We start from the raw sequence: 23328 nt of genomic DNA, 5'->3' as shown, positions 1-23328 counted from the left end.
TAAATTTCCATCCCGAGTTTCAGCTTCAAAATATATTGCGACGACATTAATGAATGACAAAACAAATTGCAGCGGGACCCTCCACGTTTTTTCTCTTTGGCGCACTCGTGGCGCGGTGCAGTTTTTAATTTCTCACATTCTCTTAATATAAACAAGAGCTCACTAAAATAAACGTGAAGTAGGTCGCGTTCGATGTAATTATTGTGTAATGTTGTCGATGTAAATAAAACATATTGTTAATTAGCGTCGAGTTGCTTGCTATTGTATGATAATAATTAATTAATCCAAAGTGTGTTTGTTTATTTGTTATTTGTAACGCTTTCACGTAGCTGTTCAAGCGATTATCATGACATTTTGTGTAAACGATGTCAGGCACACAGAAAAAGACAAAAATTAACTGATTACTGACTCCTCTACTCACACGCAGAATGTTATCTTTGTAAAACAGCATCCAATTGTAACGATTGGCACATTACCCAGTTTGCTCGAGTGGTAGAGGTCGGAGAACCAGCGTCGCATGTGGAGCTAACTCATTCTTGGGCAGGAGACGCACTTTGTAATTCACTTTCTCAGAAGGTTTTATATGGCATTCGAGAGGCTCGACCTAAGGAAAATGTTATTTTAAAATACAATTCGTCTTTTCTACAAAACTAATGATAAAACTGACCATTTACAAATTAACTACAACCGCAAATAAATGAAAATTTAGTGCCCGGTATGATCGCTGCTTTTTCAGAGTTCTATCTGGTGGGATCTCAAGTTTATAAAAAACCGCTAGTATAAGTATACATTGCGTAACAATATTATCACTGTATTGGGTTGCGTTAAATCCTACTATAAGATTAATTAAATATACAAAAATTCAAATGTTAAACAATTTCGCCAATGTGTCACTAAGCTAAGATGTGATGTAATTTGTGCCTGTAGTTGAACTGGTTTACAACAATACTAAGAATTGCTGTTAAGCGGTAGAATATCTGAGTGAGAGGTATAGTACGACACAATTTACATGTAGCATCGGCGAATGCAATAAAACCGATTAATGCCAGTTGATACAACTAATAGAAATAGCTCCCTATGACGCCATAAGACGCTTTCGTCGCTACAGATTCTCGCGTCAGTGACGTGTCAAATTGACGAATATAGTAGGTCATATGATATTACAAGTTATATTACGTTTCTATAAAGATCATATTCACATAAGAAATAAATATTTATAATTTGGAATATGCGTACTTAATTCGCTTTTGCCGACGCTACATCTAAGTTGTGTCACGCTATACCTGCGCCGAGAGGCTTGCACCGACTGGTGAAAATTTATTAATATAAATAAGAAGATAGCATGCAGCAGTGTAACAGAGAGTACATAAATGTTATCCATAACAATAGTGGAGACAGTTACACGCATATTTTTGTCACTCTTCTTAAAATATAAACAAAGTCAAATTCGAATTAAATTACGGCGCTAACTTGGTAGAACTCTTCACTTTGAACGCCGCGATCTGAATCAAGATAGAGTTCCACACCGGTATCCATGTCTTCCCACAACGAGTCACACTCAGTAGTACTATCGGCTGTAAATAAAGCAAATAAAATATCATATAACGATATAAGATATTTGTTTTTTAAGGTAAACATACAACACATTTATAAAAACACACACACATTGTTAAAAAAATATGCTTTCTACACGGATTCCAGTTTATGTCACTAATCTTGTGAGACTTGTTCATTACCCATTTGAATCATATCTCCATGTTCAAACTCAAAGGGAGGGGAATCAGCAATTCAGCACTGAATATTTATTTCCTGTTTATAATTAATCCTATGCTCGAAGGAAACCATGACGAAATAAAAAAGTTGATGAGAAAAGGCCTTCCTCTAGCGGTTAAACAATTGCAGATTGAGACAGTAATACAGAAAAAAAACAAACGTTTTAATCTACAACTCGGGTGTAGAAGCGAAAACGTCATATGTACAGTCGGCGTAAGAAAAGGTTCGTAGCCTTAAGATCTATTTTCGTGTGCTCAGTATGAACGATAATCTGCTTTACCGCTCGAGTATATATAACACTGACAGACATATTTTCAGTAGAAGATATCATACCTAATTTAAAATTGGAATGCCTAATTACGCCATTAAAAGGATTTCATATTAATATAAAATTAGACGTAGTCCAAAGATGTTACAGTATTTTGAACCAAGTTATCATACTGTGTAAGTTTAATTTTGTATGTAGTTGTCAGTTTAGTGCTTTAGTTTCAAAAGGTAAAGAATTTAAGACTTGATAAAGGAATTAATTTGAAAACTGACGAAGGTTTTCTTACTCTGACTGTGCAACTGAACAGATTGATAGAACGAGTCTTTATTTATTTTTTACACATACGTACGTAATAATATGTACTCGTTTACAAGCAACTTCTATATACTATTCTGTTAAAATTTATTATCTAAATAAAATGTTTCATCCATTAAAAAAATAACAAACAAAATATTTTAATTTGAGAATACCTTTTATATTTTCAATAGCACCGAATAAGTTCGGCAAATATGTAATCAAAAAATATATATCGGATTGCCAGCGCTTTTTTGTGCAAAAAGTATTTTCATTCGAATTATATAATCCGAAATAATGAAATGATTGTTACGATTTTGCAGCAGAGCTTATTTCTATTTACTCTCCCAGTAATTTAATATCTGTTTCGATTTTTTTTATAATTATTTAAAATATATAAAATTTAAAATACTTATTCAGAGACATCTCTTACAATTGCAACGCACTGCAATTAGTATGCTGGTGGCTGAAGGGTGAGAGATCCAGTGCAATTACGGCCACAAGGGATGTAACATCTTAACACAACATTTTTGGAGGCACTTAGACAGTATAGGAAGTGTACTAGGTCAACTTATTTTCCGGTTTCCCATGTTCGTTACTTAATTATAATAAAATGTTATCGCTATCTGATTTGTGAGATGATCCAGTGGTTAGAGCGCGTGAATCTTAACCAATGATTGTGGGTTCAAACCCAGTCAAGCACCGCTGAATATTCATGTACTTAATGTACGATTAGTAGTCATCTCGCGCTCGGAAGGAAAACATTGTGAGGAAACCTGCATATGACTAATTTCAACGAAATTCTGCCACACGTATATCCCCCAAGCCACATTGGAAAAATAATATACTCTAAACCTGAGTGGGAAATTTACAGGCTGTTACTGTATTACTGTGATTAGTGAGTGTTTAAGGCGCATGAGGTTTTGACACTAACTATTGTTGATTGATTGCGAAGCTATAACACGACGTGACATACTCACAGTTAAACTTAGTGACGCACGGACACACACTCCGCGGAACATCGAACAGACGGATGTACAGGCGGAAGGGTAGGACATCTTGCGGGTAATCTTAAAACAGGAAAATCTTATGAAAGATATTACTATACAATTATAGAAATAGAATGACTGACTCATACTCTCTCTCTCTCTTAGTCTCATCAATACTTCTTCAACACTTCCCGCTAGGGCGAGATATTTGTCTATGTAATTAGAAAAATCAAAATCAAAATAAACTTTATTCAAGAGGGCTATTACAAGCACTTTTGAATAGTCAATTAACAATTAAGTGAAGCTACCACCGGTTCGGAAAGTAGATGATAGATAAAAAAGGATTTAATTAAAAAAAATAGGTATAGGTTCTTTTAAAAAAATAATTCTATATCCTTATGAAAGTGATTTCATTTTGATATTATATTTATTATTCATAATTTATTTAGTCTACATTCCAAACCACAATATAATTGAATTATGCCTCCTTGAATAAATCCTCATTACATTTTATGAATATTTACGATGTCCATCAGCATTACAGATGAGAATATGACGTCAGCATATTGGTCAGCTAGTTATTGGTTGTCATTATGTCCCAACTTGTGAAATTATTTGTCTAATTCTGATATTATAAATGTGACACTAACTCTATCTGAGACAAAATAATATTCAATTATTTATTATCAAAATAATGGACGATATTTTTATTTTAGAGTTCGTCATTATTTTCCCTCGCAACAAACACAAAGTATTACATTTCACATTTTAAAATAATATTATAAATATATTAAAAAGATTTTCTGAAAAGTACTGACGTCCCCGATGAATACATAAACAGTATATAATCCATAAAGCTTACAATATAATACGGATTTAAATATTCATTAAAGTCGCTCTACTCTTAGCGTTTGGTAGTCAAAGTTAATACTACCATTGAAAAAGAAAATACACCGAGATTTTAGAGGTGAAAAAACTTCAACGACCAATAAAAATAACTCGTAAAAACGTAATAAGGAAAACAAGTAAAAAAAGAATAACATTATATTCCATACTAGAAGTGCCCACAATTCCGTGAGTCTGAATATCACAAAAAAAGTTTTGTTCAGTTCGCAGATTTTACTATGACTAAATAACTCTGTATGCAGCTTTTGTGATGTAAAGTCGTTGGTAAGAGCCACCTGGCATGACAACGGAGTGGTGGCATATGCGAGTACAGTGTAACATGACTTTATTACTATTTTAAACATCATTTTAAAATAAAATTACCTTAGGTTACTCCTTATTTAATCAGCTACATGCCAGTTAAAGGCCCGTTCAAATTGGCCCAGCTTTTCCAGAGATAAGCCGGAACAAACGACAGACCGACAGACGAAAATTGTAATAAATATTTTCCGGTCTTATGTACCGTGTACACATACATATGCATTAAGTAAAAATCGTTTATTTTAATATAACAAACATACACTCAAATTTTATTATATGTAATAGAAGATAATAGATATATAATAGACTACATTTAAAATTATAACAAGAATTTGGTATTTCTGCAAATATATAAGTTAACGCTAAAACATTGTTTACTTAACGAACAAGACAAGCGCTACCAATTTTCATTAGTGGTGTTAATAATTTCAGTTACAAAGCAGAATTTATAACGTTAATATTTAGTTTCGTGAACATTTGAAATGAAAACTTTCCAGCTGAGTTATTCTGTGAGAGCTCACTTAACATCTCACTCGTAAACTTTTGAAAATCGAGTTACGGTAATACGCTATTTCGTTTCTTTAGAAGTCTTTTATTACGGTTCAATAGTTGCCCGCTGCGACTTCGTATGAATTGAATACGAGATTTTTTTAAAATAATAATCCTAGTTACTGCGCTACCTAACAAAACTCAACCAGACTTAAAAAATATATCAAAATCGGCTAAGCCGCCTGGAAGAACTGAGACCTACAATAAATACTCATAAAATGTTTACAATCTATACTAATATTATAAATGTGAAAGTAACGCTATCTGTCTGTCTGTCATTTTTTCACGACCAAATCAATGAACCGAATTTGATTAAATTTGTTGTAAAGCGAGCATGAAACCGAAGGAAAGGCGAAAAGATGAAAACTGTTCGCTGTTTTTTTTAGTGGATATTCCACTGTACTAGAAAAACTGTACACTGTACTAAAGGCGATCCTTCATATCCATGCCCATCATCAGCGACAAAAATTGAACTTAAAGTTATAATAATTTACTTAAAGTTCACTTTGGTATATTATAATCTACCGAAAAAATTGCGTTAAAATGTAAATTGTATAGTATAGTAAACAATAATTTGTCAGTTTTCAATTTTGGGACATAGATTATAATCTCTATAGATATCTCGTATCACTATTAAACATGTCACCATAACATATGCGGTGAGTTTGGAGTCTATTCTTACAGAATAGGTCCGCTGTTCTACGTTTTACATGAATTCGTGCAGACAATTTGATATACCCACGCTCGTCTGAGCTATTTCCGAGCGCTAGAGTGAATTTATTACTATACATTCATTGCTATACGTTGTCTGTAACTATTTATTTGTGTGTCAAACCACTTCGTATACTCGAGTTTTAAGTGTTTAGTTTTAAGCTGGGTACACACTGCGGTTAATGCCTCACGCTTATTACTTTATAAATCAGAGTAACTTAGTTCATATGTATTTATAAGTAATTTGTTATTTTCGAATTATATGTATATACATTACATCTATTATTATCATAAGCACACATATACATATACTATATGAGTATTATTAAAAATAAATTACTAAAGTTAGAAGACAGTATTGATGAGCTCCGTTAATATGGCTAGAAATAAAAAGTCATCCAAATTTGACATCATACCTTTCAGCGTTTGGCGTTGAAGAAAAACAGCGTGATAAAAATTCAGCCTCACCTTCAATAGGAGCATAATACTAGAATGTCTCCCGGTCTCAATATGTTATACATTTTGGAACTGTTATTCTTTTCTATTTATCAAGTTTTAGCCGTCATGTGATGGCGGTAAAATATGCTTTAATTGTATCTGTTTCCTTATAATCTATGACTTACCGTTATCCTTTAAGACATAACCGTAGACTACGAGCTCAGCTCGAGACGTGTTCTTGACGAGAACCATTCTTTCGGGGTCAGTACTCGACATCCTGAACATAAATCCAAAAATTTATAATAAACTTCAGAACATGTTAACCATTTAGTACTTACTGTTAAATTGTCTCATGACGCAGGTTGTTGATATTTCAACACTATAAAGATGAACTAGCTGAGATGGCCCAGTGGTTAGAACGCGTGCTTCTTGACCGATTGTTGCGGGTTCAAACCCAGGCAAGCATCACTATATATGTGTACCTAATTTGGGTTTATAATTCATCTCGAGCTCGGAAACCTGCATGTGTCTAATTTCATCGAAATTCTGCCACATGTGCATTCCACCAATCCGCATTGGAACAGCGTGGTGGAATATGTTCCAAACCCTCTCCTTAATGGAAGAGGAAGCCTTATCCCAGTAGTGGGAAATTTACAGGCTGTTACATTACTACTTTTTACAAAGATGAACATGGGATACTGGTAAAACCTTTAAAACAGGCATGGCAATATTAATTAATTAATTATAAAATAATAAAGTAAATAATATTTATTTATTTATTTATATATTCATTTATATCTTACCTAGGACCTCGAGCCTTTAGCCAGTATTAAATATGCAGACGATATTGTATTTTGAATCAGTTGTCAATAAATTTGGTACGGGGTTTCTATTACAGTAATAATTTTTTCGTTCGCGACTTATTTTATACCGTGACGAATGTCCCGTAAAAAGTACATTTTATTTCATTGTTACGAGACAGCGTGCGCCTATTTAACCTCGTATGAAAGGAAATGTGATCGTGAATCGTATTCCTATATTTTATTTTCCATGACATTCAATTTTTTTTTATTTCTTTAAACAGACAGCCAGATTGCTTTGCCACTCGATGATAAGTGGTCACCACAACATTGACACTATAGGCTTAAGTATGTAAGTATGTATTAGATGTAACTTTATTTATAGTTGTAAGACTATGTAATACACGACTTCTTTATAAAACAGACAGTATCATTTCAACGTACGTGTGTTTCAATACTCTCTTCCCTACAAAGATATAATAACCATCCTAGTCTTTCACATTTAATACTAAAATCTATTAAGCCCATTTTACTAAGAATTTCTGCATATTAATCCGGAGTTTTGAAGAAGGCAACGCAGCTTAATTAAACTTCCATCTAATATGCCACCCTTTAAGCAAATATTATGTCTCTTTAATTAATGGGATAATGTTACTCATTTCAACTAATTGATACTTCATCAGATAATGAAGGAAAGCCGCATGACACGAGAGGATTTGTTTTATAAGAGGTTAGAAAATATATTCGTACCAGAGCGTCGGCTGTGTTAGCTGATCAATCGGACGCAGCGCGAACTCCAAAGGCTCGCCGACAGCTTCGATCCAAACATCCACAATCAAAGGCTCCAAGTTTTCAATCTGTGTATTAGTATTTCTTGTAAATTTCATGTACATTTCATTTTCCAAACATTTTCCTTTAAGCTCAATTGGATATTGGTGAATAATAGAAATTTTTAGTAACCCTTTTCTAACTACCATTATTATTACACTTTTATTAAAATAATAATACAAGGAAAACAATTATTTCATAAATGTGTCTGACGGCGACTGCCATAGATCAGCGGCAGGCTCGTCATCAGAAGGATCTTCTGGTACAGGTTTCATGGATCTCGGGCAATTAATTACAAAGTTATAGTATGACATTGACAATTCTTGTATTTTATGCAGTAATTATTACATTACACCGAACTGTATCGCTTTAATAAAATTTAGCTTTCGACTCTCCGCTCTCAAAAAAGAAATAAAAGAAGGTAACAGTTGTCCCTTCAAACGATTCCAATCACGTGACTCTTCATGTCACAGTTTTCACACCTCAAAGTTAAAACATAATCATCCAAGTTAATAATGTCATTATGATACATTAATATTAATAAAAGTTATTAACAATCAAACAATGCAGTACTCTCCTCCTCTCCTCCTAAGTAGATACTGGATCTGTCGATGGCAATTATGTCATTGCGTTTGAGAAACAAAAATATTATTAATTTAAAGTTCTGAACATAAAGTATTGTCCCTTATCAGAATGAACTCAATTACACACCTCGCCCGATACTCGGCTTTGGACAACGGATAATTAGATTCGTTTGTTAATCGTCTTTATACGCTAACAGAAGCCTTCACGACAGGCATATTATTTGTACGATTATGACACTCAAGCAAATATAGAATCTATCTCCGTGTAAGAGAACACAATATTGTTTAATAATTTTTAAGATTTTCAGATCTGTTTTTCGCTGAACGAGAATAACTTATAAACAAATTTATGTAAATTTATTTCAAAGAATCCTTTTTGTCTGTGACGAAAACAAAATGTACGAATAAAGTAAAAATATAAATAATCGTAATAAAGAAATTCAGGACTCACTTTGTTTAGTAAAGTTAAAATACGTTTTTTATTTTTATTTTAACAAAAAGCAGCCGTCTAAATAAATAAAATAAAAAAGTCAGATAGATAAATAATTATTATCAACGACCCAGAGTATCCATTAATAGGAGCAAGCCACTCTTGCTTGGTATTCTATACGGGATTTGCGTTCGTATGAGTTTTGGCAATGTCGATAACACCTCTAGCGGCTCAACGACCCAGATTTGGGTAGTAGAACTATGCCTCAGCTGCTATTGGGCGACTATCACATTCGGAGACACTGGAACAGATTCGGACTTTGTCTTTTAACAAACATATTTAGTATAACCGTTTTAGGTCCTAGATACTAATTCAAGGCTAGTACGTATATTAGTAATATTACCGACACTTAAAATGTCATAATCTGAAATTATTTTTTAATTTTATTATTATAGTTTCTTTACAAATACCTAATAACGTTTTTACATCTTGAATAATAAATTGAATAAATGTGCCGATATTAAATATGTACGTATTCTATTGATAAACAGAGTATGGGTCTTTTTACTCGCGGAGGCGGTACGCACTTTAAATAAGAAATATAATCTAATTTGTGTTTTGGTGCCTTCCTCTGAGTCGTCTCACGCACACGAAGATGTCTTGTAATCACACGCCTCACTCACACCAATGCACGCCGATACTAATTTATTGCGGAGAAGCGCCTTCGCGAGAGAACAGATCTACACATTTGAGAGTTATGTTTGAAGAGTTTACCACAAAACATAAGTTTCTGACTTTATAACTCCTAACAGCGAGTTTATGATGTCGTTAGATTGACGACGGGGAATATTGAAATCAAATTAAACTGATGAATATTAAAGTATTTTAATGAACAATAATTAAAAGATAAGCAACCTTTTATCTTGTACTTCATATACTCGTACTTTCACCTATTGTGTATTTGGCAGCTGATCGAGTAAATTTGACGTGTATATAGTTAAATGGCTCGAAATCTGAGACAAATTTGAAATGTACAAGTGTAATGCGGCTTACCTTTATTTTTTTATTTATAAGGGTAAAGATTGTAAAGCTTGCTTGAACCGTCAATATTTTCAAAAAATCAAAAATCAAAATCAAAATAAACTTTATTCAAGTAGGCTTTTATAAGCACTTTTGAATCGTCATTTTACAATTAAGTGAAGCTACCACCGGTTCGGAAAGTAGATTCTACCGAGAAGAACCGGCAAGAAACTCAGTAGTTACTCTTTTTTAACATTTAAAAAATACAACGTCATGTTAATTAAATACAATTATTTCAATTAATGTATCCTGCTTGGAAGTCAACAGGTATTAACTCCACGCTTTTTTGTCATCTACAAAATCTTGTATCGAATAGTATGCTTTTTCTACCAATGTATTTTTAACAAACGATTTGAATTTACTAAACGGCAAAGTTAAAAATTTCTGCGGAATTTTATTATAGAAACGGATACCTTGCCCCAAGAAGGATCCTTGCGGAGTCGGAAACTTGGCGTTATAAGTTTATCCTTACTTCTAGTGCATATACAATGATTATCACTGATTTTATCAAAGTGATCAATGTTACTGTGAATATACATGATATTGTTGTAAATATATTGCGACGCAACAGTAAGTATTCCTACTCTGTTAAAAACATCCCGAAGAGAGTCTCTAGGTTTGAAAAACAACCTTCAGCCAGAAGAAACGGCATGAAACTCGCATTAGAAGATTTACAATGATATCAGTATTCACAATGTTTAATCAGTCCTGAGTTGGAGCCTAACCCAGGCATCATAATTCAAAAGTATTTTTTTAGTAAATAAGAAGCATTATTTATTAATCTTTTCTTAATATAATTAAATTTGTTATATTGATAATATTTCTCGCATCTTATTATTAATGAGTATACTATTGCCCAAAAACTTTTTGGTTATTTTTCTGTAAAATTGCTATCATAAATATATTTGAAGAAACGGCTTTAATTCACTATCTTTTTTTACATTTTCCACACATACATTAATAATGTTTTTTTTTTTTTTGTGTAAAAATTGTAATTTTATTTCACTCACCTACGGAATATTGGATACCGATTCACAAGGGGCTTTGTGCAGAGTCTGGGTAGGTGCCACCAAATATCAGTTATTCTACCGCCAAACAACATTACTCAGTATTGTTATGTTCCGCTTTGAATGGTGAGTGAGCCAATGTAACTACATACACAAGGGACATAACACCTTAATTCCCAAGTTTGGTGGCGCATTGACGATGTAAGGAATGGTTAATATTTCTCACAGCGCATTGTCGATGGGTGATAGTGACCACTTACCATCAGGTGCCCCTAATGCTCGTCCACCAACCTATACCATAATAAAAAACGATTTCCAGACTTCTAACATTGGCATGGCTGATTAGTATACAAAATAGTCTCCTAAATTTCATGCCATAGGGGCATGAATTTTCAAAATAAAGCTAACTTGAGAGTATGTGAACATCTGACGAATAATAACATCAGATGTGAAATATTATATTGATGAATACCGTTTTTAATATTTCTGTCATTACAAATGATGAAATTCAATACACACTTGGATTTGAAAAGTCCTATATGCTCATTTACATTCTCAAAGAAATTCCCCTGGGAAATCTAATCCCGTTAGATGAATCACTATTAACAGTGCGTTGTCAGTCGGTCACATGGTCAGATGGAAGTAAATTTCGACATTTCCATCGCTGCAATTAATACAAAAGTTGAAAAAGAGAAACTACCAAATAACAGTACTAAATGTTTGTGAATCTGCAAATTGAATAATATGTTTCAGAAACATTTCTTTCCATTTTAATGTGGTTACGCAAACGCAGGCAAAATAACAATTCGCTATTGCGATTTCCATTTTAATTAAATGAAAAAACTTTGGAACGGAAGCATATTATGAGTCAAACAAATGTAAAATATTACAACCGGTGAACTTGTAATTAATGATGACTATTCAAACCTATATATGTACCGATCTCCGTGGTCGAGTAGTGTGTACTACCTGGGTCCCGGGTTCGATTCCCGGCCGAGTCGATGTAGAAAAAATTGATTAGTTTTCTATATTGTCTTGAGTCTGGGTTTTTGTGGTACCGTCGTTACTTCTCATCTTCCATAACACGACTGCTTTAGCTACTTAACTTAGGATCAAAGTAATGTGTGTGATGTTGTCCATTATTTATTTATTTATATATCTAAATTTACATTTACTATTTTATAGAACTACTTAAATATAATAATTGTATTCTTACAATACTAAATACTAAATAATAACATGATTATGGCTTAGTCCTTATTGACTTTCAAGCAAATTATTTTATATATATTGAGAAGAATCTTTATCCCTACAACTGGTTAGAACAAATAAAAAAAGTCAAAAGCGCGCGTTGAATTAAGCCGTCATTATTTTCCTCTTGAGCGCGGACTGTGAGGTCGATATTGGCGCGACTTGTAATTTGTTAAAAGTGTTTTATTTGGATTTAAAATCTTGACTGAGTAAGTAGTTTACTTAAAAATATCTATCTTATGATAATAATAATAATAAACATTTATTGAGCAAATTACACTACTTTCACACAACATAAACAACGAAAAATAACAAAATATCACTTTTCCTAAAACACATCAAACAAAAATAAATAAATAATAATAACTAAAAATACAACTACAACAGAACAAGTTTTGAGAGTAATCTTGTATCGAATAATACGCCTTTTTCTCCAATGCATTTTTTATAAACGATTTGAATTTACGAGACGGCAAAGTTAAAAATGTCTGTGGAATTTTATTATAGAAATGGATACCTTGCCCCGAGAAAGATTTATTGACTTTGCGGAGTCGGAAACTTGGCGTTATAAGCTTATCCTTACTTCTAGTACATATACAATGATAATCACTGATTTTATCAAAGTGATCAATGTTACTGTGTATATACATGATATTGTTGTAAATATATTGCGACGCAACAGTGAGTATTCCTACTCTGTTAAAAACATTTTTTTTTTTTTATGGAATAGGTGGCAAACGAGCAGGAGGCTCACCTGATGGAAAGTGACTACCACCGCCCATGGACATCTGCAACACCAGGGGGCTTGCAGGTGCGTTGCCGGCCTTTGAGAAAGGAGTACGCTCTTTTCTTGAAGGTTCCCATGTCGTATCGGTTCGGAAAAACCGCCGGCGACAGCTGGTTCCACAGAGTGGTTGTGCGAGGCAGAAAATGTCTAAGAAATCGCGCTGTTGTGGATTTTCGGACATCAAGATGGTGCGGGTGAAACTTAGAATTTTGACGTGATGTCCGAAGGTGAAATTCAGCAGCCGGGATTAATCCGAACAATTCCTCGGAACATTCCCCGTGAAAAATTCGGTAGAAGATGCAGAGTGATCCAACATCTCTACGCAAAGCTAAAGGATCAAGGAGATCGGAAAGGGCTTGATCGTCGATAACTCGAGCCGCTCTACGTTGGATGCGGTCAAATGGAAGGAGCTGGTACTGGGGAGCACCCGCCCAGAGGTGAGAGCAGTACTCCATGTGAGGCCGAATTTGCGCCTTGTAAAGTTTTAGGCGATGGGCCGACGTGAAGTACTGTCTCGCCTTGCTGAGCACACCGAGCTTCTTTGAAGCCAATTTGGCTTTGCCTTCCAATTGACCGCGGAACTGAACGAGGCTCGAAATATCAACGCCAAGTATTCCGATACTACCTGTAGCGGCTATCGGGATGTTCTCAAATCGTGGAGATACGACAAATGGTGTTTTTTTAGTGGTTAACGCGCAAACTTGCGTCTTTTTGGGGTTGAAATGGACTAAATTTAGCTGGCCCCAGTTCGAGACTTCGTTTAACGAAGACTCGATTTCAGACACAAGTTTGTTCCGGTTTTCTTCGACGTTTTCCCGAGAAATATTAGCGCGGCCTATAATATAAGGTGTCAACGGTACTGTCGTCTGCATAGCAATGAATGTTCCCGATTTGCAACAAATCATTGATATGCAGAAGAAACAGAGTGGGTGATAGAACGCAGCCTTGTGGAACACCAGCATTGACGAATTTTAAGTCAGAGCATGCACCGTCGACAACGACCTTGATGCTCCGATCTGCCAAAAAGCTGGTAATCCAATTGCATAATTTCCCGGGAAGCTCATAAGAAGGAAGCTTCGAAAGAAGCGCTTTGTGCCATACACGATCGAAGGCCTTCGCTATGTCCAAGCTGGCTGCTAATGCCTCCCCCTTGCTCTCAACTGCTTCAGCCCACCTGTGAGTAAGGTAAACTAGAAGATCACCGGCTGAGCGACCCCGACGGAAACCGTACTGGCGGTCACTAATCAGCTGATTCTCCTCTAGGTACCACAGGAGCTGGCAGTTAATCAGGGACTCCATTATCTTGGAGAGCAAGGAGGTGATGGCTATAGGCCTATAATTGGACGGATCTGAGCGGTTGCCTTTTTTAGGGATCGAATGCACCAAAGCAGTCTTCCAGGAGTTCGGGACGACGCCTAATGCGTAGGATTGCCGGAAAAGACGCGTTAAGACCGGTGCCAACTCGGGAGCACATGTCCGTAGCACGATTGGAGGGATGCCATCGGGTCCACTCGACTTGTGAATGTCCAAGGAAAGAAGTGCTTTCCGAACTGCACTTTGCCGAAATTTAACCTCCGGCATCGTCGTATCACATCGCGGGATTGATGGAGGTGACTTTCCTTGGTCATCCAGAGTCGAGTTCGACGCGAAGAGAGACCCTAAAAGATCGGCCTTCTCCTTCGTGGTATGGGCCAATGACTCACTGTCCCTGTGCAAAGATGGAAAAGAAGGCTGACAGAAATTCCCTAGGACAGCCTTAGCGAGAGACCAGAACGCACGTGTTCCTGATGGGAAGCGCACCAGTCTCTCGCCAATTCTGCCAATGTACTTCGACTTCGCCTCAGCTATCACGTTTTTGAAGGACCTGGAGGCAGAGTTATATTCCTTTCTGAATGTGCTGGTGTTTGTATCACGAGACGCCGATGCGTTAGCCCAGTCTTAGTAGCGTTCCCATTTTCGGCGTGAAGCCGTCTTACAGAGGCGACCAAACCAGGGCTGGGACTTGCCACCAATGGGCACCGCAGAATATGGTATGAAAAGTTCCATACCCTGAAGCACCACATCGGCGACAGAGTCAGCAACAACGCTCGGATCATCCATCGAGAAACAAACTCGTATCCATGGGTAAGATGCAAAGAAGGACCGCATCCCATCCCAATCTGCTGACTTGTAGTGCCACACGCGACGACAGCCCGCGAAACGAGGTCGTGAGTATCGTGTAACTGGCACTGTACTCCGGACGAGACAGTGGTCCGACGAGCCCAGAGGGGGATCGACGACAATCTTATAGCCGTCCGGATGCGAAGTCAGCAGAAGGTCCAACAGGGAAGGTGTATGATCCTCCACGTCCGGTATTCGCGTTGGCGAGGTGACCAGTTGTGTCAAATCATAAGCCAAAGCGAAGTCGAGAACAGATCTACCCGCATGATCAGTGGTGCGTGATCCAAGCCACTCTGTATGATGAGCATTGAAATCGCACAGAATAATGATCTCTGCGGATGGAGTCTGCTGCAGCACGGAATCTGTAGCCAATTGAACGTGCTCAACCAGTCGGTCGGTTTCGGCATTACCGCTATGGGACCTATAAAGGCACGCGTAGATTCGCGGATGGTCGTCGCAGTCTACGCGCAGCCAGATAATTGATAGGTCCTGCCCTTCAAGGCTGCCGAGGCGTCGAGAGCAGATATCATCTCTGACGTAAACGCACACCCCAGCTCGTGGCACAAAAGTATGCTCCAATTTGTACCCGGGGTAAGAGAGAAAAGACGTATCGGCAGGAGAAGATATCTGGGTCTCGGTAAGAAAGAGCAAGGCCGGCTTCGCCGTCTCAAGGTGAAAGTGAACGGCATTCAAGTTGGAGTTGAGTCCCCTTATGTTGCAGAAGTCCACAGCGAGTGTGGTAGGGGTTGCCTTATGATGCCTGCTCCGCTTGCCCCGAACAGTGGCGAGCGCAAAATTGCCCCCCCCAGAATTCGGAGGGCAGCCTGGGCATCCCTGCTCAGGCGGTGTACGTCCTGAGCATGGATGCCCAGAGAGGGATTCTCCATCGCAGTCGCTGATGGTACCCTCCTGGGGTAATGTCACCAAATTCTGCACAACCATGTTTTGGGGGGAGAGGGATCGGGCCTCCGGAACTCTCACTTACCGGACGAAACGCGGTAGCATAGCTACCACTTCACGCCGATTTTAAGTGAGAGAGTGGTACTTCCCCGGGCGTGCCGGCCCATTCGACTGCAACCGAGAGGTATGCAGTGTGGCACTACCACTTGAAAATCCCGAAGAGAGTCTCTAGCTCCAAGATTATAAATAAACCGAATTGCTCTCTTTTGTAAAATAAAGACAGATTCAATGTCTGCAGCGTTACCCCAAAGTAATATGCCATATGACATAATACTCTGAAAATAACCAAAATAAACTAAACGAGCGGTATCAATATCAGTTAGTTGTCTAACTTTTCTAACCGCGTATGCTGCGGAGCTGAGTCTCCCTGTTAGGGACGACAAATGGGGACTCCACTGAAGTCCGGAATCCAATTCTATTCCAAAGAACACGGTAGTATCGGCTACATCAAGCGGGCCACCGCTTAAAGATATATTATAATTGTGCTTCCTAACATTGGGTAGGGTAAAAACTGCACATTTTGTTTTTTGAGTATTCAAAACCAAATTATTTACATTAAACCAATCTTGTATCTGTGATAAGGCACCGTTCACATCGTCATAGTCAGTTTTTTTGTGTTCAGTGAAGTATCGTCAGCAAACAATACTATATAACAAATACCTTTAACAAAGAAAGGAAGGTCATTTATATATACTAGGAATAGAAAGGGACCCAAAATTGAACCTTGTGGAACACCCATTTTTAGCGTAGATCCAGTAGACTTTATTCCATTAATGAAAACTTGCTGGATTCTTTGACTTAAGTATGAAGCAATGAGATCAAGAGCCCTACCTTTAACGCCGTAATATTTGAGCTTATAAAGAAGCGTCTCGTGTTCTACACAATCAAATGCTTTAGATAAATCACAGAATACTCCAATAGCATTCTGTGATTTCTCCCAAGCATCGTAAATATGCTTAAGAAGCGCAATTCCCGCATCAGTTGCTGATCGACCTCTTGCAGAACCAATTTGATTATCAAAAAATATTTCAAATAAATTTGCAACTTCCAAATCAGAATTTGTGAATTTAGTGCCTGTGTTTAATTTGATTGGTATACTTTCCTTTTTAGGTTTTCCACTAACACTTCCAATAATGTCCCAAGTGGCCTTTATTCTATTATCGGAAGTCAACATTTTGTTCTTTATGTATAAATACTTAGCATAAATACATACATCCTTTTTTAAATATTTTGGAATATTTATTGACATATCCTAGAAAGGCTTCGTTTTGATTCCACTGCTTCATACCATATAGGTCGTATAATTTATTTCTGCTTTTATATATACCAATAGTAGCCCAGTCACTAAACTTCAATTTTTTATTATTATAAAATGATTTCATTTTGAATATTTTATTAAATTCTATTAATATTAATTCAAAAAATGAATTATAAAGTTCATTTGGATCTGGTGTCGTTAGATCTAAATAAGCTAATTTACACGCAACAATATCTTTAAAACAGTTTACTTTATGAGCCGTTATTGGCCTGTACATTATTTATTTTGAATGAATAATTTATTTGTGTTCTAAAGAAAACTTCTGACCACAGTGATCAGAAGTTAAATTATTTATAATTGAAAATTCATATATTTCACAGTCACAAAACACATTGTCAATACACGTGGAAGTATCGTTGGTTATTCGTGTTGGTTCATTAATTCGGTGCGTTAAATTAAATGACCTAAACAATGTAACTAATCGAACACTCAGCGAAGTAGCTTTTAATAAGTCGACGTTAACGTCGCCACTTACAATTATATATTTATTACTTTCGCTTATCTTTTTAAGAACATCCTCCATAGTGGTCTCAAATAAGCAAAAATCTCCCGATGGGGGCCAGTACACGCATACTATAATGTACTGCGGAAATTCCACGCAGGATAATTCGATAGTACGTTCGACAGAGAGAGCCACAATATCTTTTCGAGATTTACAAACGATATCATTGCGTACTAATATTAATGAGCCGCCGCGAATAGCATTCCCTCTTACGAATGTACTTGACAATTTAAAGTTTGGGATATTAAATATGTCAAAACTTTTAATCCAATGCTCTGTGAAACAAAATACATGAGTTTTGTAATTTTCTGAAAATAATTCTATTTCATGATCTTTGCCACCTATGCCCTGTATAGTTTGATGTATAATATTTAAGTAAGAGGGCATAGGTTTTGTCATTTTATTCAGTTTAAAATATGAATTTTAATATCCTTACTTTTGTCAGTGTTAATGTAAATTAGGTTATTATTTTTATTATATACATGATCCTTGGTAACATTACACATAGAATAATTATTAATATTGTAAGCAATTAGGTTACCAAGTTGTCTTCTGGATTTAATTGGTAGATACATAGCACCCTCTGTCAACTTAAACCTATAAATTATTAATGTTACCGACAAATAAAATGTCATAATCTGAAATTACTTTTTAATTTTATTATTGTATTTTCTTCACAAATACCTAGTAACGTTTTTCTATCTTGAATAATATATTTAGTATAACCGTTTTAGGTCCTAGATACTAATTCAAGGCTAGTACGTATATAAGTAATATTACCGACAATTAAAGTGTCATAATCTCAATTAATATTTTTTAATTTTATTATTATATTTTCTTTACAAATACCTAATAACGTTTTCCCATCTTGAATAATACATTGAATAAATATGCCGATATTAAATATGTACGTATTCTATTGATAAACAGAGTATGGGTCTCTTTACTCGCGGAGGCGGTACGCACTTTAAATAAGAAATATAATCTAATTTGTGTTTTGGTGCCTTCCTCTGAGTCGTCTCACGCACACGAAGACGTGTTGTAATCACGCGCCGCACTCACACCAGTGCACGCCGATACTAATTTATTGCGGAGTCTTCGCGAGAGAACAGATCTACACATTAGAGAGTTATGTTTCAAGAGTTTACCACCAAACTTAAGTTTCTGACTTTATAACTGCTAACAGCGAGTTTATGATGTAGTTAGATTGACGACGGGGAACATTGAAATCAAATTAAACTGATGAAAATTAAAGAATATTTTTTTTTTCTTTTATCTTGTTCTTCATATACTCGTTCTTTCACCTATTGTGTATTTGGCAGCTGATCGAGTAAATTTAACACGTATGTTGTTAAATTGCTCAAAATTTAACCTGAGACAAATTTGAAATGTACAAGTATAATGCAGTTTACCCTTATTTTTTATTTGGAGGTTTGCAGTTGTAAAGCGTGTTTGAATCGTCAATATTTCAACTTTACCACCGTTTCGGAAAACAGCTTTCAGCGAAAAGAAACGGCATGAAACTCGCATAGTTGAACTTTTATTACAAAATTTACAAGTATATTAGTATTCACAATGATTGCGCTTAATCAGTCCGGAATTGGAGCCGATCATAATTCAAAAGTATATTTTTAGTGAATAATAAGATTTATTGATTATTTTTTTAAGTTGTTAAATAGTAAATTGATAATAATTCCTCGCATCTAACATACATGCGTATACCATTGCCCAAAAACGTTCTCTGTATCGTATGCAAACGGAAAGCAGAGATTACCGGTTTGTTTTTATTTCTAGTATAAATAGTATCTATATCAGCGTTTATAGATTTTTTTGCGTATTCTTCCGTAAAATTGCTATCATAAATACATTTGACTGTAATAAATTTTGATGTATAATTTACAATCATAAACATAAGATGAGTTGAAGCTGGCTAAAACATTATTACCTATACAGGTCAGTAAGAGCACATGGCTCTTACTGATCTGTATAAAAACTGAAGCGTTTTTTCCAACAACGACTTTTTCCGACTCATGTACAGTTAAAAAACACAACAGTTTTAATGTATTTTTAGTACCTTAGTAAGCCCTAGTCTTATTTATACTTAAATAAATTCGTCAACTATCAAATGGTTTGAGAAGTAAAATTCTCTAATTAATGTCACGACTGTAATAATTGAAAGCCTTATTCTTCAAACTATGGTGACGATACAAATAGGCGAATGTACAAGCTTGAATACATCCAAGCAGACATCAAACGTCAAACTTTTATGCTCTGCTCTGCTAATGCAATATCTCTTTGGTTTAAATACTAATAATAGCCCAGGGGTCTTGGTCCTCAGTTCAAGTTACATTTACAGGACAAATCCTTACTCTAAGCCCATATTAACACGAGACGGATAGCTTATGTAATATATTATATAGACGATTTACGCAAGACGGCAGGCAGGAGCTGGATGTGAGTAGCTAGAGAAAGACCACAGTAGCGTGCACTTGGAGAGGCCTATGTCCAGCAGTGGAGAAACTCAGGCTGTTGATGATGATGATGATATAGAATCAATACAAAGTGATAAATTTAGAAAAACCTCAAAGTTACGTAAACCTACGCTTAAGTTACACTCCTCAATCACACTTCAACGCTTTGAAAGCGATATCCAAACAGCGGGTAACAAGGCCCCCTAATTCCTGTCAGAGTCGAGGGACGCAATAAACGTGTACGTTACGGGGAGAGCATTTTGTTTTATTTTTACTACACTCTGTTTCAGTAACGAAATTTGCTTTTATTCTTAATTCGAAATAAATTCCTGACCCTTCGTTTGGCGTTCACGTCAATGAATGCTAATTGACTCGAAGCGCCTTAATCACGTTACACACTTTCAAGTTTATATAACTTGAATATTTAATTGAAGCACTCTAATATAGAAGCTTAATAATGTTTTTTTTTTTTTGTGTAAAAATTGTAATTTTATTTGACTCACCTACAGAATATTGGATACCGATTCACAAGGGGCTATGTGCAGAGTCTGGGTAGGTGCCACCCAAATGTCAGTTATTCTACCGCCAAACAACATTACTCAGTATTGTTATGTTCCGCTTTGAATGGTGAGTGAGCCAATGTAACTACATACACAAGGGACATAACACCTTAATTCCCAAGTTTGGTGGCGTATTAATGATGTAAGGAATTATTAATATTTCTCACCGCGCATTGTGTACGGGTGATGGTGACCACTTACCATCAGGTGCCCCTAATGCTCGTCCACCAACCTATATCATAATAAAAAACAATTTACAGACTTCTAACATTGGCAATGGATAATTTGTATACAAAGTGTCCTATATTTCATGCCATTAGGGCGTGAATTTTCAAAATAAAGCTAACTTGAGAGTATGTGAACATCGGACTGATAATAACATCAGATGTGAAATATTATATTGATGAATACCGTTTTTAATATTTCTGTCATTAGAAATAATGAAATTCAAAACATACTTGGATTTGAAAAGTCCTATATGCTCATTTACATTCCCTAAGAAATTCCATGGTCTCATGGTCAGATGGAAGTAAATTTCGACATTTCCATCGCTGCTATTAATACAAAAATCGAAAAAGAGAAACTACCAAATAACAGTAGGTACTAAATGCTTGTGAATCTGCAAATTGAATAATATGTTTCGGAAACATTTCTTTCCATTTTAATGTGGTTACGCAAACGCGAACGAAATAACGATTCGCTATTGCGATTTCCATTTTAATTAAATGTAAAAACTTTGGAACGGAAGCATATGAGTTAACCAAATGTAAAATATTACAACCAGTGAGCTTGTAATTAATGATGACTATTCAAACCTATATATCTACCGACCCCCGTGGTCGAGTAGTGTGTACACCGGTTATTGGTTTTTGTTCATGGGTACGCCGCTCCGAGGTCCCGGGTTCATTTCCCGGCCGAGTCGATGTAGATAATATTCATTAGTTTTATATGTTGTCTTGAGTTTAGATGTTTGCGGTACCGTCGTTACTTCTAGTTTTCCATAACACAAGTGCTTCATTGTACTTACATTGGGATCAGAGTATTGTGTGTGATGTTGTCCAATATTTATTTATTTATATATCTGAATTTAGACTTACTTTTTTATAGAATGAATTAAATATAATTCCATGCTTACCATACTAATGGGTAATACATGATTATATGTATATGACTATATTATATATTATGATTATGGCTTAGTCCTTTTTGACTTTCAGGCAGGATATTTTTTATTTAATTAGATTCTTTATCCCTACAACTGGTTAGAACAAATTAAAAAAAAGTCAAAAGCGCGCGTAGCTGAATTAAGCCGTCATTATTTTCCTCTTGGGCGCGGACTGTGAGCCGATATTGGCGCGACTTATAATTTGTTAAAAGTGTTTTTTTATTTGGAATTGAAAACTTGACTGAGCAAGTAGTATACTTAAAAATATCTATCTTATGACATCTACAGATTTGAACTGGAATGTCTCTTCCTATCTCCGCTAAAAATAACGCTATATATGACATCATCTTATCGCTAATAACATCTGTAATCTTTGTTTTTTATTATAGCTCTAAATGAACATACCTCTGACAAAATTCATGTTTTTTATTTTAATTTTTACGTGAGTATCTGAGTAAAATCGTAGCATATAAACAAACTCACATTTAAATATTACTTAAGATAAATTAAAGTATAATATTTAGTAAAAATGTTCACGAGTCACGTACTTGTATCAGTATCTGGTCGTAATAGAATCCCCAGCAGTCGGCGTATACGGACACCTGTATAGAGGATTTGCTGCGCGAGCGCAGATCGCCGCTCGCGGGCTCGCACTGCAGGATCACACCTGGAGAGTGAACATCTCCAATCCATTGCTCTGCAACACAAGGTACACTGACGGCTTAAACGGAAATACTAACAAAATCAATATACATCATACTGTTGAAAGTCACTAGCAGGAACAAATATTTGAGTGGATCCGAACTTTCCAAAATTAACTGTAAGAAAACACAACCCAATGTATTAAACAGTTTTTATATTTAAATGTCACAAATAAAACTCACACGGGACACCCTCTCATTCGCTGTCGCCTCCGATCGAATGACGTTTTATGCGTCTAGAACCATTGACAGCTCGCCGCCGGTCATCGTTCAAAAAACTAAACGCTAACAATGCTTTTTGGAAAAGTATTATACGATTCCAGACACTTCTCATTCCAAAATTATTAGTTTAGTTGTCTGTTTCATTTTGAGAGACGAAATATATTCCTATAAATAAACTTGTAACTATACTAATGTTAAACGTAAAATGTTATTTCAAATTTCTATATTCAAAAAAGAAGCATTGGAATTACTTTCTAATATTCAAATTACAATA

General features: G+C 35.7%; 1 protein-coding gene across 1 annotated transcript in view; it reads right to left on the bottom strand.

The window, feature by feature from the left end:
- The window catches only part of LOC124534209, a 34881-nt gene extending 11782 nt beyond the window's left edge, over positions 1 to 23099 (bottom strand). Inside the window, exons 1-8 of the mRNA XM_047109921.1 lie at positions 23076 to 23099; positions 22892 to 22949; positions 22680 to 22828; positions 7779 to 7885; positions 6414 to 6505; positions 3316 to 3405; positions 1471 to 1574; positions 477 to 604 (exon numbers count right to left, since the gene is read on the bottom strand). Coding sequence (XP_046965877.1) covers positions 477 to 604; positions 1471 to 1574; positions 3316 to 3405; positions 6414 to 6505; positions 7779 to 7885; positions 22680 to 22828; positions 22892 to 22949; positions 23076 to 23099 — 752 coding nt within the window. The remainder of the gene's footprint in view (positions 1 to 476; positions 605 to 1470; positions 1575 to 3315; positions 3406 to 6413; positions 6506 to 7778; positions 7886 to 22679; positions 22829 to 22891; positions 22950 to 23075) is intronic.
- Positions 23100 to 23328: the final 229 nt, after the last annotated feature.

Source organism: Vanessa cardui, chromosome 12 (genome assembly GCF_905220365.1).
Source record: "Vanessa cardui chromosome 12, ilVanCard2.1, whole genome shotgun sequence".
Taxonomy (NCBI): domain Eukaryota; kingdom Metazoa; phylum Arthropoda; class Insecta; order Lepidoptera; family Nymphalidae; genus Vanessa; species Vanessa cardui.
This window is presented reverse-complemented; position numbering and strand designations above follow the sequence as displayed.